The following is a 19847-nucleotide window of genomic DNA, read 5'->3' as shown; positions in this document are numbered from 1 at the left end:
GTCTTTCCTGTTTATAAGTGACAGACCAAAATGTACTTGGGGGGGGGGGGGGCTTGGGGCTGGTCCAACTCAAGGTGTAGTAGAAATAATATGCACCCCCCTCCCCAGCGTAAAAAATATTTTCACATGACCCACATTAAAGTAAATGGAACACCCTCCCCTCTCATAGAATGAACTCAAAATCATGTTTACAACCCTGCGTTTATAAACATGGATATCGACTTCAGCATACTTTTGTTCCACAGTCGATGGGCCAAAAGGTTGGGGGTTTGCCGACCACCCCAGACGAGTCATATTTATAATTATATGTTTTATATGCAAAGAGTTTTCCACTAACAGCTTTCTGTGCCAGTGCATCACCACAACCAATAAACAGAGCATACCGACTTCTGGCACTTCAATATCATTGTTTGTGTTTTCAACACCACAATAAATAGACTATGTCAATCTGGACAAACAGAAAATACTTCCCTCCCTACCTTGTAGTCTTACCCAGTAAAGAAGGCTTGACAATCTCTGAATGACATTCAACTTCTTTGCCGTTTTGTAACAGATGACTCTTTCCGTTCATCTATTGGTCGCTGCACAGTTTGAATTGATAGATTGATTTTATTTGTCAATAAAAACAACATATATACACAAAGATTTTTTTAAATAAGTCTGGGACTTATTTCCATTCTGTTCCCTATTTTCTGCATATACAATTACATAGATACAGACACATTACAGAGATAGAGACGAAAAAATCCTCAACCTCCAGATGTGTATGAGGAGGGAGTTTAAGTCCAATTCTTACCAGCTTGTTTGGCTAGTAGTGTATTCTTTAGCTGTTTAGGGCTGCTGGTGAACCGTGAGGTGGAGGCATAATCAAAGCCATACGGGACTAGCGCACTACCTAGGTTTCCATCCAATTGGCGACAGATTTTTTGTGCCAATATTCTAAAAACAATATCCCATTTCAGAGATTTCTTTAGGAAACAACATGACAGGGGAGATCTTCATTTACTGGACATTTAAGAAATGTACATCCATATGCATCCAGCTCCATTAATAAACAAGAGATATAGGCCCAATGAGCCACATTTACACGTCCGTAAACAGCCTGTAACAATTACAAAAACACTATTCCTTGTGTTTTGATGTGTATCATATTCAAAACGTTATAGCCTATTTTTTAAAATGTTTTTTTTTTTTGACTACTTTCCTCAAACAATAATTGTCCACCTCACGGTTCAGCTGTCAGACATTTGAGCACAACATGTATCAGGGCATTGTATGCATAGGCCTATGGGCTTAGGTGTCCACTGTACGATATTAACATTTTAATAAATACATATAGCCTATATAAAGGAAGACAAGCTTAGACCTAACCCTAGAGCGATAGAGAGAGATATGCCAGTGACATGCTACAACACCGACATGCATTTCTTTATGTGAGATGGCTACTGCGTCTGCTATACAGATATAGAATGCAGGAGGGTAATTTGTTCATTTTCAATCCGAATATTTTGTATAAAGAGAAGCATCATATTGTTAGATTATAGAAGTAACTCTGGTAGGCCTGAAACAAGTCTTCCTCACCTCAAGTTCAACTGTCAGGGTCCGATTGGAGCACCGAGGCGCATTGCCTTCATATCATAGGCCTTCAGTAGCTAAAGATAAATAATAGCCACACCATAACAAACCTTCACATATGTTTCAACATTTTATTAGGGTAATATCAAAAGTAAGTCAAGTCATTGTTTATAGGGAAAATACAAGCAGAAGAGTAAATGTAAATCAGGGACAAAACACACTGACCTTCCCTGTGCCCAATAAAAAACCACACACCCTTCCCCCGTTTTGGACCGCCCCTCCCCCAAGTACATTTTGATCTGTCCCTAACACTTTCCTATAACAAAGTCTTTCCTATGTAAAACTGTTCCAATAATGCATATCTGATGGTGTTACGTTCATAAACCATCCAGCCATCATGTGTAATAATCATTTGTGGGACTAATGTAGTCCCACATCTGGTATTGTTGCATGCCTCAAATCTGCAAAGGTTGTACAAAACAGTCCCAAATACTTCCCAACAACAAAGACAAAATTGTTACATGTTGGCACACCAAACTATTTCAGCATCAGAGACACGTCATTGTCTTGTGTCACACCAATGCAGTGACACGTATTGTCTTGTACAGCATTCACAGTTCAGTACCTTGTGTCCAAACCAATCAGTGACACGTATTGTCATGTACAGCATTCAGTATACCTTGTGTCCATTCCGACACCATTAAAAACACACTTTTGTGCTCTACAATTAGTGTAGCCATTACAGAATTATCATAGCAACTCTTGAACACTGCGTACTACAGGGAGAGGCCACAAGGGAAGCGGAGCTGCTTTCATAACATAACCTGACTTGTCCTGGTGTGACACTTAAGCCCGAGACAAGTGAGAACACTCCGGCTTCGACTCTCAGACCCGTCAAGCCCAGTTTAAGTCAATGCTGCACTGGTTATATTATATTAGCAAGGATTCTAAGGCTAAGCACCACCAGTGGAGATGGTGTGAGAAGAACAAAAGGCATTTCCATTAGGCGAGAAGCACAATTATTATATCAGGAGATGCTAACTTGAGCTTGAAGGGGGCAATCTGCAGTTCAAACAACAACAAAGTGTCCACCCAGACACTGATTTGGTAAACAGCTGAGGGATGGAGCTGGAGAAATTGAATCACTTTCAAATTCGATGCAAGGACTACCATAGCTTGAGTTTCAACCATGTTTTGAGGCTATACAGTGTTTTTTTTTTTTTATTTTATTACAATTACAGTGTTTACAAACAATGAAGTAAAACAAGCTTATAGTTTCATGGGGTAAACAGTTCATGAGGCATTTCTAAGTCATATTCTTCAAGGATCCATGTGTATATATTATTCATTTAAAAGTCCAAAAACCTATGTAGAAATCACATATGGCCCGTTTAAGTATGCGGAAGATCTCTCCTGTAGTGACCGATACACCACAAGACACAAACACACACACACAAACTCTGTCATATCAGACACAGTACACACAGCAGTGACATCTAAAGTGCCTTCAGAAATATATTTACACCCCTTGACTTTTTGCACATTTTGTTGGGTTACAAAGTGTGATTAAAATTGATGTAATTGTATTGTTTTGTCAGCTATCTCCACAACATACTCTAATGTCAAAGTGGCAGAAAAATTATATACAGTGCCTTGCGAAAGTATTCGGCCCCCTTGAACTTTACGATATTTCAAACTTTTTTAACAAATCAAAAACTGAAAAATTGGGCGTGCAAAATTATTCAGCCCCTTTACTTTCAGTGCAGCAAACTCTCTCCAGAAGTTCAGTGAGGATCTCTGAATGATCCAATGTTGACCTAAATGACTAATGATGATAAATACAATCCACCTGTGTGTAATCAAGTCTCCGTATAAATGCACCTGCACTGTGATAGTCTCAGAGGTCCGTTAAAAGCGCAGAGAGCATCATGAAGAACAAGGAACACACCAGGCAGGTCCGAGATACTGTTGTGAAGAAGTTTAAAGCCGGATTTGGATACAAAAAGATTTCCCAAGCTTTAAACATCCCAAGGAGCACTGTGCAAGCGATAATATTGAAATGGAAGGAGTATCAGACCACTGCAAATCTACCAAGACCTGGCCATCCCTCTAAACTTTCAGCTCATACAAGGAGAAGACTGATCAGAGATGCAGCCAAGAGGCCCATGATCACTCTGGATGAACTGCAGAGATCTACAGCTGAGGTGGGAGACTCTGTCCATAGGACAACAATCAGTCGTATATTGCACAAATCTGGCCTTTATGGAAGAGTGGCAAGAAGAAAGCCATTTCTTAAAGATATCCATAAAAAAGTGTTGTTTAAAGTTTGCCACAAGCCACCTGGGAGACACAGCAAACATGTGGAAGAAGGTGCTCTGGTCAGATGAAACCAAAATTGAACTTTTTGGCAACAATGCAAAACATTATGTTTGGTGTAAAAGCAACACAGCCCATAACCCTGAACACACCATCCCCACTGTCAAACATGGTGGTAGCAGCATCATGGTTTGGGCCTGCTTTTCTTCAGCAGGGACAGGGAAGATGGTTAAAATTGATGGGAAGATGGATGGAGCCAAATACAGGACCATTCTGGAAGAAAACCTGATGGAGTCTGCAAAAGACCTGAGACTGGGACGGAGATTTGTCTTCCAACAAGACAATGATCCAAAACATAAAGCAAAATCTACAATGGAATGGTTCAAAAATAAACATATCCAGGTGTTAGAATGGCCAAGTCAAAGTCCAGACCTGAATCCAATCGAGAATCTGTGGAAAGAACTGAAAACTGCTGTTCACAAATGCTCTCCATCCAACCTCCACTGAGCTCGAGCTGTTTTGCAAGGAGGAATGGGAAAAAATGTCAGTCTCTCGATGTGCAAAACTGATAGAGACATTCCCCAAGCGACTTACAGCTGTAATCGCAGCAAAAGGTGGCGCTACAAAGTATTAACTTAAGGGGGCTGAATAATTTTGCATGCCCAATTTTTCAGTTTTTGATTTTTAAAAAAAGTTTGAAATATCCAATAAATGTCGTTCCACTTCATGATTGTGTCCCACTTGTTGTTGATTCTTTACAAAAAAATACAGTTTTATATCTTTGTTTGAAGCCTGAAATGTGGCAAAAGGTTGCAAAGTTCAAGGGGGCCGAATACTTTCGCAAGGCACTGTATATATTTTGTAAATGTAATGGAAAATAAAGCACTAATAAGTATTCAACCCCCTGAGTCAATACATGATATAATCACCTTTGGCAGCCATTACAGCTGTGAGTCTTTCTGAGGAAGTAGCTAAGAGCTTTTGCACACCTGTATTGTACAATATTTGGCCATTATTCTTTTAAAAATGATTTACTCTCTGTTAAGTTGGTTGTTGATCATTGCTAGACAGCCATTTTTAAGTGTTGCCATAGATTTTCAAGACGATTTAAATCAAAACTGTAACTAGGCCACTCAAGAACATGCAATGTTGTCTTGGTAAGCAACTTCAGTGTATATTTGACCTTGTGTTTTAGGTAGTTGTCCAGCTGATAGGGGACTTTGTCTCCCAGTGTCTGACAGCAGACTGAACTAACTTTTCCTGCAGGTTTTTGCCTGTGTTTAGCTCTATTTCGTTTATTTTTATCCCCAACAAAAACTCCCTAGTCTTTGCCAATGCCAAGCATACCCATAACATGATGCAGCCACCACCATGCTTGAAAATATGAAGAGTGGTTCTCAGTGATGCCTTGTGTTGGATTTGCCTCAAACATAGCGCTTTGTATTCAGGACAAAAAGTTATTGGAAACAGGATGCATGTTTTGGAATATTTGTATTCTGTACAGGCTTCCTTCTTTTCACTCTGTCATTCATGTTAGTATTGCGGAGTAACTGCAATGTTGTTGATCCCTCCTCAGTTTTCTCTTATCACAGCTATTAAACTCTTTAACTTTTTTAAAATCACCATTGGCCTCATGGTGAAATCCCTAAGCGGTTTCCTTTCTCGACGGCAACTGAGTTTGGAAAGGTGCCTGCATCCTTGTATTGACTGGGTGTATTGATACACCATCCAAAGTGTAATTAATAACTGCACCATGCTTCTTTGCAAAATTTGGAAAACCTCCCTTGTCTTTGTGGTTGAATCTGTGCTTGAAATTCACTGCTCAACTGAGGGACCTTACATATAATTGTATGTGTGGAGAACAGAGATGAGATAGTCATTCTAAAATCTGGTTAAACACTATTATTGCAGTCCATGCAACTTATTATGTGACTTGTTAAGCAAACTTTTACTCCTGAAATGATTTAGGCTTGCCGTGACAAAGGGGTTGGAGACTGATTGCCTCAAGACATTTCAGCTTTACATTTTGAATGAATATATGAGCATTTCTAAAAACATAATTCCACTTTGACATTATGGGGTATTGTGTGTAGATCAGTGACACAAAATCTCAATTGAATCAATCATCAATTCAGGCTGACACACAACAACATCTGGAAAAAGTCAAGGGGTGTGAATACATTTCTGAATAAATGTTTGTCTATACTCTGCCGCTACTGTTATATGTCCTTATGTCAATGTGGGCTTCTTTGCATTGACAACAGTCTCTTTCTCTTTCTATACTGAAACCACATCCTTTCCTCGTGCATGTTGACAAGCACGTTGCTTTAGAATGCAGTTAAAGATGGACTGACATTAAAGGAGAATGTACTAACGATTTTATTGAAATGTATGTGTATGTTTGTGTTCCCACGTGTGTGTGTGCTTGTGGGCGTGCATGTGCATGCATTCCCGTGTGTGTCTGTCTGAGTGTGTGTGCGTGTGTGTGCGTGTGTGGGAGTTAGAAGGGAGAGTGTTCTTATCTTCCTGGCGCAGGATTCCTCTTCCCCCATCAGGGGGGTAATCTCCCCAGCTGCCACATAGATAGAGACAGACACAGGCAGACAGTGCCTCAATGAAGTCTGCAGCAACCACCACTGCATGCATAAACTAAATCACCACGCTCTTAGAAGAACACAGGTCCAGGATCACCTTACCCTCCCTAAATCCAAACCTTAAGCATTCTAGAGGGGTCAATCCAAAACTGACTGCTGATCAGTTTCTATGGGTAACTAGACTGATCTTATTATCCCTGCAGCGCTTCCCGTCCTTATTTTTTCTACAAGCCTCATTCTCATATTGGAAAACGGCTAGACTCCTGTAATAGCACTCAACACATGCCTCAACTTCCAAAACCCTCTCCCTTTCCAGTGACTGTGTTGCTAATAGTTGTATCTCCCTGTGCCCAGCAGAGGGTCAGACCTCAAATCAGCAGAAGCCTAGTGTTCCCCCTCTTCTATCCATCAGCTTTGAAGTTACAGGTAGGTGCTTTAGACCAATCCGAACCTCCTCTTCTGCCTTGTAGACTGCATTCTTCTCCTCCTTGCCACTTCTGTCTTCTACCGTTTCCCTTTTCATTCCTAATAATGTCTCAGTTTCCGTATGTACTGTATGCATGCATTTCTGTTTTGGTGGATGATGCTATGACGGCGTTTTGATAGGTTGGCCTCTCCGCAGATTTTGTGTCTCAAGTGGTGTAGCTCTCTGAAACACCAACATGCGTTTTCAACTAAGTTGGAGCATAAACGCTTTCAAGAAGTGGTACGGAAAAAGGACAACAAAGTATTTGCCTGGCACGTCGGGGCGAGTCTTTAAGCTTTTGTGGGAATGGTGAAATAACTCAGTGTTGTTTTTCCAGATGGAATATGCAAAGCATCTGTGAGATGTTTTCCCTCCTGAGTGTCTACTCTGGCACACAACAAGCAACGCTCACATTAGTTGCACGAGGGGACATTTGCCATTGTAGTTTCATTGCAATGCAGGAAATACAAGCACATTGTATAAGTCGTGTAATGAAGATGCTGGGTTTTTCTTTATCACAAACACCACTAATCTGTTGGTCGACAATTTCTATTCAGAATGGATTGATGTACTTAGATGTAAGTCTGTTCTACACACTAATAATACAAGGATTATCAGGCTTACCAAATGCAGTATTTGACTATTTGTAAGGGAATGATGCCTTTTGTATATCAATTTCAAAGCTGCGCTTGCTTTTCGCTGTGGGTTTGGTGTAATTATTTTTCAGCTCTCTTGACTTGATAAGACCTGAAGAGCTGAATGTATTGTTGGAGCTGTCAGTTAGGGAGAGAGACGTTTGAGGACATCTTGATCTTCACAACCGGCTTAGTGAGAAAGTGTGTTTGTGTACAAGTGTAATTGATTGAAAGTGTTGCAACCGTTGATGCAATGTTTGGATCATAGATTGAGTGTCTGTACATGTATGTGCATATTTACAGGTGTATGTGTCTACGTGTGTGTGTACGTGCATTTGTACATCTGTTGGTGTCCACATGTGTTCCCACGTGCCTCGGCACATTGCCTCTGTGCGTGTGTGTGTTCATATGCTGTGGCAGAGGGGTGTCAATTAGACAGTGTAGCCAATGGTAGGACATTTTGCTTTGGACAATCTGTCAGGTGATCAAGAGTCTTTGTTGCATCAACCAGAACAACCAGCGCTTTGCTGTGTCCCAAAACAACTTTGATGTGACAGACACACAAAACCACCCACCAAACTTTCAACTCCAACTCCAAACAAACCCCTTTATTCAAGTGCATTTAAGAAACATCCAGAAAATGGAGTCTCACAGTCGGCTTCACTTATTCTCCTGCCGAGAAAAACAACCTCTCTTTTGTTCCTTTGCGTGAAGTGAAGTTCCTCTGTGGGAATATACGCATTGTGTACACAGCTTCTAAATCTGAAGCATTTACAACAGGGGAATCATAGCACTGGATTAATCTTCATAGAATATGTATGAGAGGAGACAATGCAGCTCTCTCACACCTTCGGTACAGCCTTCATGTGTCTTCAGTGAGAGCGTAGGGCCGTGCTTCCTGTTGTTTCAAGTGTTAGATAGCTGCTGAAAGGTTCATTAGAGTTCATTTATCACCCTGAAATGCTAACGGTATGCTAACAGTGGGGTGATTATAACAAAGGGAAATTAGAAGGAACATGGCAGCACTTCACAGACTGTAGACCTCTACTGTGGGTTTCATGTGCTCTCTTCTGGGACCTTATGTACAGTGCAGGCGTGCTTAAAAGGAAAAGCCAATGTTCCCCCCCCCCGTTTGGCATTTTCCTCTGCATTGTCATAACCAAGCACACTAGTAAACATTCTGCATGAAGACAAGTACGGGATGAGATCAAACAGACAAATGGAAAATATTCTCGGCTGATTCCAAGAAAATACTTAAATACAGTACCACTGCTGTATCTAATCTAGCAGTTCATCTGTTTCTCAGTATATTTGTTCAACTATTTCTCAGTATTTGTATGGGTATATCGGTATATTTCAGAATATATCAGTATATTTATGACTATGTTGGTATGTACACTCCCCAAAGTATTTGTTTGGACAGTGAAACTAAAACATTTCATTTGGCTCTATACTCCAGCATTTTGGGTTTGAGATCAAATGTTTCATACAGAATGTCACTTTTTGTTTGAGGGTATTTCCATACATATCTGTTTTACTGTTAAGAAATTACAAATACTTTATGTATCTAGTCTCCCCATTGGATGGTGTCAAGTATTTGGACAAATTCACTTATGTGTAGTAAAAAAAAACATATTTCTAGCATGTAGTAATTACATCAAGCTTTTGCAGTTTGTTTTGGTTGTGTTTCAGATTATGTTGTGCACAAATGAAAGTGAATGGTAAATCATGTATCTTTCTCTTTCTCTCTGCATTGTTGGAAAAAGGCCTCGTTATTCTACTGTTAGTCTACACCTGTTGTTTATGAAGCACTCGACAAATACAATTTGATTTGATTTAATGTGTACCCTGATTACGGATAATCATGAACAATGATGAGTGAGAAAGTTAGAGGCGTAAATATCATACCCCCCACCCCCCCAAAAAAATGCTAATGGTGAAAGGTTAGCATGTCTTCGGGGTATGATATTAGTGCCTTCTGTAACTTTGTCACTCGAATGGGGGGACTACATACATTTCATATGAGGCGACTGTACAGAATGGCACCTTTAATTTGAGGGTATTTTCATTTGTATGAAAATGAAAATAGCCTCAAATTAAAGGTGACATTCTGTACTGTCGCCTCATATGAAACATTTACAAAAAAATCTCAAATCCAAAATGATGGAGTATAGAGCCAAATTGAATGTTTTAGCTTCACTTTACAAATAAATACATAGGGGTGTGTACATATATTTCTGAATATATCCATATATTTCTGACTGTAATGTAAGTATATTTGAATGTTCCTTATTTCCATGTCCCAAGCATCCCGTCCTGTGGACAGCAAGCTGTGCGGGGGTCCCGTCCCCAACACGTCCCAGCTGTGTCACATCCTCTGTCCCATCGAGTGTGAAGTGTCCCCATGGGGGGCCTGGGGACCCTGCACCTATGAGAACTGTGACGTCCAAGAAGGGAAGAAAGGTGTGTGGATAAGCATTCGAGTGGGACTATCATATGTCGATCACACTTTATTTGGATAGTCCCATGTAGATGATCTACTGATGGTCGTATTAGTAACAAACGCTCTGTAGATCAATAAATGCTTGCTACGGTTAGGGTTAGGTTTAGAATAAGGGTTCAGGGTTCAGGGTTTGGATAAGGGTTCAAGTTAGGGCCGGGGTTACTATCCACTGATAGTTAGTTGAAATGTTGTTGACAGTTATTGAACCACCTATAAACCATCTACTTGGGACTATCCAAATGAAGTGTTGCCTGTATGTCAGCTACAAGGCCTTAATGGGTTGGAATGTTTCAGGTGACTATGGATACATTTGATGTTGTAATTCTAACATAATGCTTTCAGAACACACATGTGGTATTATGTTTTTTAATATACATTGTATGTTCCTCTTATCAAACTAATGTCAACTGCCATACCACAGTTATACAGCATAAACAGTTGAACAAATAGTTAAGTGTTAACTTGCCATACTGTATGTTATATGAATGTTATATGATTCTTATTTGCCATCAGGTATGCATGGTGTTATGGAATTTACAGAACATGGCGTTGTTTCAGAAGATTATACAGTCATTATCTGTGCATATATAGTAGTTGGTGTTATTGTAGCCATTGTGAGGTCCTCTTGAATAAACATATTCTGGCATAAAGGTAGTATCTAACATCTGTCGGTGGTCCAACACCCACATGATAATTACATGCTGGCTCTTCACAATGAAATCCTCTCTTTTGTATCAATTTATGGTCAGTATGATCCCAGTATCTGGTAAAGTGCCAACAATTAACTGGGCAATTATTTGCTTGCACTTGTACACTAATCCTAGTCTTATCATAGTAGCATATCCTATTATTCCATTTCGAGAGAGCTGTTGAAGAGATCAATTCCAATGGAGGACAGTTAGGCATATTATGTATTTTTTCAGAGTTTTTATATATTTTTTCATATGGTTTTATGTATTTTTCATTCTATATTTTTCATCTTAAATGGAATAATGTGTATTTTTTCCTTTGGCAGGTTTTAAACTGAGGAAACGGGAGATCAGCAATGAGCCAACAGGTGGACCAGGGAACTGTCCTCACCTGGTGGAGGCTGTCCCATGTGACGAACCCAGCTGCTGGGACTGGCGCCTGGTCAGACTGGATGAGTGTATCCCGGACGGGGAGCTGCCGTGTGGCCCCGGGACACAGATACCTCAGGTCCAGTGTGTCAACAGCACTGGTGAGGAAATCATAGTAATAACCAATTATCGGAAAAAGATTATTTCAATTGTATTTTTCCCTCGTTAATTCCATGAAACTTCGTCTCCATAATCGTTGCCGTGTGATTGCAGATAAAGCTCTGTGATTGTAGATAAAGCTCTGTGATTGTAGATAAAGCTCTGTGATTGTAGATAAAGCTCTGTGATTGTAGATAAAGCTCTGTGATTGTAGATAAAGCTCTGTGATTGCAGATAAAGCTCTGTGACTGTAGATAAAGCTCTGTGATTGTAGATAAAGCTCTGTGATTGTAGATAAAGCTCTGTGATTGTAGATAAAGATAAAGCTCTGTGATTGCAGATAAAGATAAAACTCTGTGATTGTAGATAAAGCTCTGTGATTGTAGATAAAGCTCTGTGATTGTAGATAAAGCTCTGTGATTGCAGATAAAGCTCTGTGATTGCAGATAAAACTCTGTGATTGCAGATAAAGCTCTGTGATTGTAGATAAAGCTCTGTGATTGTAGATAAAGCTCTGTGATTGTAGATAAAGCTCTGTGATTGCAGATAAAGCTCTGTGATTGTAGATAAAGCTCTGTGATTGTAGATAAAGCTCTGTGATTGTAGATAAAGCTCTGTGATTGTAGATAAAGCTCTGTGATTGTAGATAAAGCTCTGTGATTGTAGATAAAGCTCTGTGATTGCAGATAAAGATTGCAGATAAAGCTCTGTGATTGTAGATAAAGCTCTGTGATTGTAGATAAAGCTCTGTGATTGTAGATAAAGCTCTGTGATTGTAGATAAAGCTCTGTGATTGTAGATAAAGCTCTGTGATTGTAGATAAAGCTCTGTGATTGTAGATAAAGCTCTGTGATTGCAGATAAAGCTCTGTGATTGTAGATAAAGCTCTGTGATTGCAGATAAAGCTCTGTGATTGTAGATAAAGCTCTGTGATTGTAGATAAAGCTCTGTGATTGTAGATAAAGCTCTGTGATTGCAGATAAAGCTCTGTGATTGCAGTCTATAGGTTTATTGATTCGGTCAATGCACATTATAGAGTCCTTTATTTTCAGTGGACGTTTGCTTGACTAATTCATGTAGAACACTGCCGCATGCTTCCCAGTCTAAACAGTTAGGAAAAGACAGTGAATAAAGGTGTCCGCATGCTTCCCAGCCGAAACATAAACAAAACAAAATAAACAAAAACGTCATAAAATTTCATCATAATATACAGTGCATTCAGAAAGTATTCAGACCCTTTGACTTTCCACATTTTGTTACGTTACAACCTTATTCTCAAATTGATTAAATAAAAATGTGTCCTCATCAATCTACAACAATACCCCATAATGACAAAGCGAAGTTTGCACATTTCTTAAAAATAAAAAACAGAAATACCTTATTTACATAAGTATTCAGACCCTTTGCTATGAGACTCGAAATTGAACTCTGTTGTATCCTGTTTCCATTGATTAACCTTGTGATGTTTCTACAACTTGGAGTCCACCTGTGGAAAATTCAATTGAATTGACATGATTTGGAAAGGCACACACCTGTCTGTATAAGGTTCCACAGTTGACAGTGCATGTCAGAGCAAAAACCAAGACATGAGGTTGAAGGAATTGTCCGTAGAGGTCCGAGACAGGATTGTGTCGCAGCACAGATCTGGATCTGGGGAAGGGTACCAAATAATGTCTGCAGCATTGAAGGTCCCCAAGAACACAGTGGCCTCCATCATTTTTAAATGGAAGAAGTTTGGAACCACCAAGACTCTTCCAAGAGCTGTCCGCCCGGCCAAACTGAGCAATTGGGGGAGAAGGACCTTTGTGAGGGAGGTGACCAAGAACCTGATGGTTGGTCTGACAGAGCTCTAGAGTTCCTCTGTGGAGATGGGAGGACCTTCCAGAAGGACAACCATCTCTGCAGCACCCCACCAATCAGGCCTTTATGGTGGCCAGGTGGAAGCTACTCCTCAGTAAAAGGCACATGACATCTTGCTTGGAGTTTGCCAAAATGCTCCTGAAGACACTCAGACCATGAGAAACAAGATTCTCTGTCTGATGAAACCAAGATTCCACTTTTTGGCCTGAATGCCATGTCTGGAGGAAACCTGACACCATCCCTATGGTGAAGCATGGTGGTGGAATTATCATGCTGTGGAGATGTTTTTCAGTGGCAGGGACTGGGAGACTAGTCAGAATCGAGGGAAAGACGAACGGAGCAAGGTCGAGAGAGATCCTTGATGAAAACTTGCTCCAGAGCGCTCAGGACCTCAGACTGGGGCGAAGGTTCACCTTCCAACAGGACAACGATCCTAAGCACACAGCCGAGACAATGCAGGAGTGGCATCAGGACAAGTCTCTGAATATCCTCAAGTGGCCCATCCAGAGCCCAGACTTGAACCCGATCGAACATATCTGGAGAGACCTGAAAATAGCTGTGCATCAACGCTCCTTAAGCGACCTGGCGGAGCTTGAGAGGATCTGCAGAGAAGAATGGGAGAAACTCCCCAAATACAGGTGTACCAAACTTGTAGCGTCATATCCAAGAAGACTCGAGGCTGCAATCGCTGCCAAAGGCGCTTCAACAAAGTAACTACTTATATAAATGTGATATTTCATGAATTTTTTAATGTACATTTGCAAAAATATTTTTTTTACTGTTTTTGCTTTGGTGTTATGGGTTATTGTATGTAGGTTGATGAGTGCCAAAAAAGTTTTTATATTTTAAAATAAGGCTGTAATGTAAGAAAATGTGGAACAATTCGAAGGGTCTGAATGCATTATATATTATGACAACATTTTATGATGTTTTTGTTTATTTTGGACTTCGGCGAGGGTTTTTTCGGATGTTTGGGCCCATACAATTTTTTCTGGAGGCAAGTTCGGACCCGAAGTCTACGCCCCTTCGTTGGTGATTGGTCAACGGTAGAGAGTTTTCAATAAAGGCGACTCATTTTCAAGCACATTTTTTTGATTAATAAATACTGCACCAAAGTTAGCGGCTAAGATCTCCTTTGCAAAAATGTCAAAATGAATGGCAGATTTCTTGAGTCATCTTAGATTCACTCAGATTATTTTGAGGACATGTATACACTGGCTACGGCATCTCAAAATGGACAAACAGTACTATTGCCGCTTTCTTCTTGTTTTTCAAGCGAATGTCTTTTAAGGGAGTACACAAGCACAGGCACCAGCCGAACTGAAGCATGCTGACGCCTTAAGTCAGGGTCTCACCCTCTGGATGAAAAATCATGTTGCTCAAGGTGACCTCTCTACCAACCCTCAAACTTTTGGCTACACTGTAAGTGAGTGACGACTAGAGAGAATGGTGTTTAGCCGCCCTGCCATTTATCATGGCTGCCATTTATCATAGAGTTCTCTCCAGACGCCCTCCCCCACCTCACATCCCCCTCCCCGTCTCCTTTAACGCTTCCCTAGCTCAGCATAGCCACATATTGTACTCCCTCCTTTTCACTCTCTCAGCCAGAGCAATTAAACCCTGCTCGAACTAAATCAAATCAATTCTCTCCGGCCCTGAGTCTCGGGGACTCCCTCAACTTTGCAGCTACGTGGTTTTGCTGTTCCAATTTATTACTGAAGAATGTTTGACTGAAGACAATGGCGGTTGTTGCAGAGAGATGCTGTCTGGGTTTTCGAGCAGGTTTCAGAATGTGGGTGTAATTGACAAAGATGATATGTTACCAATCCCAAGTATACTCATCATTCCTAGTTTGAGTGTTGACTAAGAGATATATAGCGATATCAAAGAGATACACAGGCACCGTAATGCATTGAGTCCAAATCCTACCATACTCCTTTGACAGTGACCTCTTGTCATCCTCCTAATTCTGAAAAACAGAAAATATTTACAAAGTTCCTCATCCTACGTTACATTGTCATCTCACCTCATACAAGACACATACTGTACATGTACATCCACCAGTGTCATTCGGGGTTAATACCAGGTCAGGTGATACCATCCTAGTAGCTTTGTGAGAAGCACAACCTCTTTGTGTTTTTCCGCCTATCTCGACTGGAGTTGACCGATTCCCCCTGTCTCCTCTGATGGAAATTGATTTGTTGTGTTATGATTTCGTGCTACTATTCACCCTAGAGACTTTGGGCTCAATATCTCCGCGATACTGCCTCACCAACAACAAACAGCCACACCGCAGACAAAAGTCTATACAAATGTCATTGAAACTCCACTGTCGATACTGAGCGTATCTGATCTATACCGATATGAACTTTTCTGACTCATTTAAAAGGGACCGTTTTTCTCAGCTCACTAAAGCCTGGGGGTTTTTCTAGTGAAGGGTGTTCTGTTCCGTTTCTGTTTTCGCCACCGTGAGATCCACTGGGTTTCCCTGTCCCTTCGCATTTCCACACGGTCTCGGTTCAGTCACGATTGGTTCACTGAATACTCCTCAAAGTGTCATCTTAATGTATAGGCTGGGCCGGTAGGAGGGTTTGAAGCTCAACTCATCCTCTGCCTGAAATTGCAAAAACCAACCGTCGGAAGATACATATGTACAATGCAGAGCCATTGTGTTGCTCATTTGGAGTGCTGGGAAATGTTTTGAATTCAAGTTCATTGCAACAATATTCCCTACAATTTTTCATCATTTCATAATTAATCAACGTCTTCTTTTTTTAAAACAACAGAAAATCCGGTGTATCTATGTCAAACGGTTTTGTTATGTCTCAGTCTTCTGTGATGTATGTGAAGTGTAATATTGGGATGCAAACGCAAAATGTTATACATTTCAACTCTATATCTGACATGGTGCAGGTGGCTGGCTGTAAGCCCATAACCATGTGGGTGAGGAATATACTTTTGTTTCAAAGTAGATTTGTTTGTGTGACCCTGATTTAGCCCACAAACAGTAAAAGGTTTACCTGTTAAAAGCACATACAGAATATGTGACTTAATAGTATAACCCAATGAAGCGGTCATGAATCACAAAAATGTAAGTGTAAAATGTTTAAGTCCCATGTGAGTTTGTACTTACTTTGTCCAAAGCTAATTCACTATTCAGATCGAGTTGCGTTGAGAATAGCGGCACCATTATTCATATATTGTAGAGATTATCCTCGCACGCTATTAAACAGTTACCAAACATTTGATCCAACTGTGATGTCAAAGGGAAGACAACAGAATGTCTATGTTAATGAATTGTGTGGGTTGAAATTGATTAGCATTCAATGACTCTAAGGAAACAATATATATAAAAACAAGCCCACCAAAAGACCAGGAAATAGTGGTGTGGTTGATCATATTGTAGACATTATAATGGGGGGTGGGTAACCTAGTGGTTTGACTCCCCGAGCTGGCTAGGTGAAAAAAATCTGCCGATGTGCCTTGAGCAAGGCACTCAACCCTAATTGCTCCTGTAAATAGCTCTGGATAAGAGTCTGCTCTTATAAATCATATAAAGTGCAGTACAATTACAGATTCTGTTGTTGCTTAGAGATTTTTTTCTGTATTGAAAAGGTACATAAAAGGTCAATCAATTATTGTTTCTCCATTGTTATAATGGTGAGCATTCCTTGACCGTACCGTTTTTTGTGCCACCCAGGTGACATGGTGGACAAGGAGCTGTGTGGGGGAGCCCCTGCCCCTGAGCCCATCGCCTGTGATGTGCCTTGCCCTAAGGACTGTGTCCTCAGCGACTGGACCTCCTGGTCCTCCTGCTCCCAAACCTGTTCCAGCAAAACCATGGAGGGCAAGCAGCTGAGGACCCGGTCCGTACTGGCCTACAACGCTGGCAAAGGTGACGATGAGACTATGTACTGTAGATGGTGTGCCGTTCTGTACGATCTGTGTTGTATATCTACTGTAGTGTTAATATACCATGTTAAAGGGGTCTTTCTCTTTGTATAGCTTTCAAGTCACACTGACCTTCAAAGTGTCTGTCCCTCTGTCTTTTACTGTCTGTCTGTCTATCACTCTTTCTGTTACTGTCTGTTACTGTCTGTTGCTCTGTCTGTTGCTGTCTGTTGCTGTCTGTCTGCCTCTCTGTCTGTTGCTGTCTGTCTGTCTAGCACTCTGTCTGTTACTGTATGTTACTGTCTGTCCCTCTGACTGTTACTGCCTGTCTGTCTCTCTGTCTGTTGCTGTATGTTACTGTCTTGTACTGTCTGTCTTTCTGCCATTTGCTGTATGTTACTGTCTGTTGCTGCCTGTCTCTCTGTATGTTGCTGTATGTTACTGTCTGTTACTGTCTGTCTCTTTGTCTGTTGCTGTATGTTGCTGTCACTGTCTGTCTATCACACTGTCTGTCTGTCTGTCTGTCTGTCTGTCTGTCTGTCTGTCTGTCACTATCTCTGTCTGTCTGTCACTATCTCTGTCTGTCTGTCACTATAAACTTTTGGCTAAAAGTTGATCTGCATGTTGGTTACCTCCCTACAGTAACTGCAATGGTAGTGGCATGGATCACAGTGATGGAGGGTAACACTTGTGATTGAAACTAGCTGTTAGCTACATTTAACCTTAGCGATATGTTGACAAATGACAAAATAATAGGATTTCTGTCAATGTTTATAGACTGTACTGTAGTTACAGTTGAAGTCGGAAGTTTACATACAGTTAGGTTGGAGTCATTAAAACTTATTTTTCAACAACTCCAAAAATGTCTTGTTAACAAAATATAGTTTTGTCAAGTTGGTTAGGACATCTACTTTGTGCATGACTCAAGTAATTTTTCCAACCATTGTTTACATACAGATTATTTCACTTATAATTCACTGTATCACAATTCCAGTGGGTCAGACATTTACATCCACTAAGTTGACTGAGCCTTTAAACAGCTTGGAAAATTCCAGAAAATGATGTCATGGCTTTAGAAGGTTCTGTTAGGCTAATTGAAATAATTTGAGTGTGGATGAACCTGTGGATGTATTTCAAGGCCTTCCTTCAAACACAGTGCCTATTTGCTTGATATCATGGGAAAATCAAAATAAATCAGCCAAGACCTCAAAAACATAATTGTAGACCTCCACAAGTCTGGTTCATCCTTAGTAGCAATTTCCAAACGCCTGGAGGTATCACATTCATCTGTACAAACAATAGTACACAAGTATAAACACCATGGGACCCCGCAGCCATCATACCGCTCAGGAAGGAGATGCGTTCTGTCTCCTAGAGATGAACGTACTTTGGTGCGAAAAGTGCAAATCAATCACATAACAACAGCAAAGGACCTTGTGAAGATGCTGTAGGAAACATGTACAAAAGTATCTATATCCACAGTAAAAGGGGTCCTATATCGACATAACCTGAATGGTCGCTCAGCAAGGAAGAAGCCACTACTCCAAAACTGCCATAAAAAGCCAGACTACAGTTTGCAACTACACATGGGGACAAAGATCGTACTTTTTGGAGAAATGTCCTCTGGTCTGATGAAGCAAGAACTGTTTGGCCAATTTGACCATCATTATGTTTGGAGGAAAAGGGGAGGCTTGCAAGCCGAAGGACACCGTCCCAACCGTGAAGCACGGGGGTGGCAACATGATGTTGTGGGAGTGCTTTGCTGCAGGAGGGACTGGTGCACTTCACAAAATAGATGCCATCATAAGGAGGAAAAATTATGTGGATATATTGAAGCAACATCTCAAGACATCAGTCAGGAAGTTAAAGATTGGTCACAAATGGGTCTTCCAAATGGATAATGACCCCAAGCATCCAATGTTGTGGCAAAATGCCTTAAGGACAACAAAGTCAAGGTATTGGAGTGGCCATCACAAAGCCCTGACCTCAAACCTATAGAACATTTGTGGGCAGAACTTAAAAAGCGTGTGCGAGCAAGGAGGCCTACAAACCTGACTCATTTAGACCAGCTATGTCAGGAGGAATGGGCCAAAATTCACCCAACTTATTGTGGGAAGCTTGTGGAAGGCAATGCTACCAAATACAAACTGAGTGTATGTAAACTTCTGACCCAATGGGAATGTGATGAAAGAAATAAAAGCTGAAATAAATAATTCTCTCTACTATTATTCTGACATTTCACATTCTTACAATCAAGTGGTGATCCTAACTGACCTAAGACAGGAAATTTGAACTTGGATTAAATGTCAGGAATTGTGAAAAACTGAGATTAAATATAATTGGCTAAGGTGTATGTAAACTTCTGACTTCAATTGTACACCTCGACAGCCTTTGGGCACCATAGGTTTGATTTAAAGTCCTCGTAGCACTAGATCTAGTGAAATACGTAGTTGTGTTACGCTTTGTCATTGTTGTACAGTAAGTAAGGACAACTCATTCTTCAAATGCATTTACACGTTCTCATATCTTGATGTGAGAATTTTAACATTCAATATCAATGTTTTCCTAAGGTCTTTCAAGGGTGCCAAAGTTTCCAAAGCTTTTTGGTACATTCTATTTTTTATCTTTTAAAATAGTAATAGTACTAGTAGTGGTAGTAGTAGTAGTAGCAGCAGTAGTAGTAGCAGTAGTAGTAACAGTAGTAGTAGTAGTAGCAGGTGATGAGTAGCAGATATTGTTTGCGTGGAGAGTTGGGTAGAGGATTTAAAGGGGCAACTCATTGTTGAAACA

The 19847-nt window shown here is 40.5% G+C and overlaps 1 protein-coding gene across 1 annotated transcript in view; it reads left to right on the top strand.

Moving 5' to 3' along the window:
* Positions 1–19847, top strand: part of LOC135522313 (thrombospondin type-1 domain-containing protein 7A-like) — a 106943-nt gene that overhangs the window by 44101 nt on the left and 42995 nt on the right. The window contains exons 5-8 of the mRNA XM_064948449.1: positions 6843–6911; positions 9894–10049; positions 11105–11308; positions 16867–17061. Coding sequence (XP_064804521.1) covers positions 6843–6911; positions 9894–10049; positions 11105–11308; positions 16867–17061 — 624 coding nt within the window. The remainder of the gene's footprint in view (positions 1–6842; positions 6912–9893; positions 10050–11104; positions 11309–16866; positions 17062–19847) is intronic.

The sequence above is a fragment of the Oncorhynchus masou genome, chromosome 30, assembly GCF_036934945.1.
Source record: "Oncorhynchus masou masou isolate Uvic2021 chromosome 30, UVic_Omas_1.1, whole genome shotgun sequence".
NCBI lineage: Eukaryota > Metazoa > Chordata > Actinopteri > Salmoniformes > Salmonidae > Oncorhynchus > Oncorhynchus masou.
Note: the sequence above shows the minus strand (reverse complement) of the source record. Positions and strands in the feature narration are given on the sequence as shown.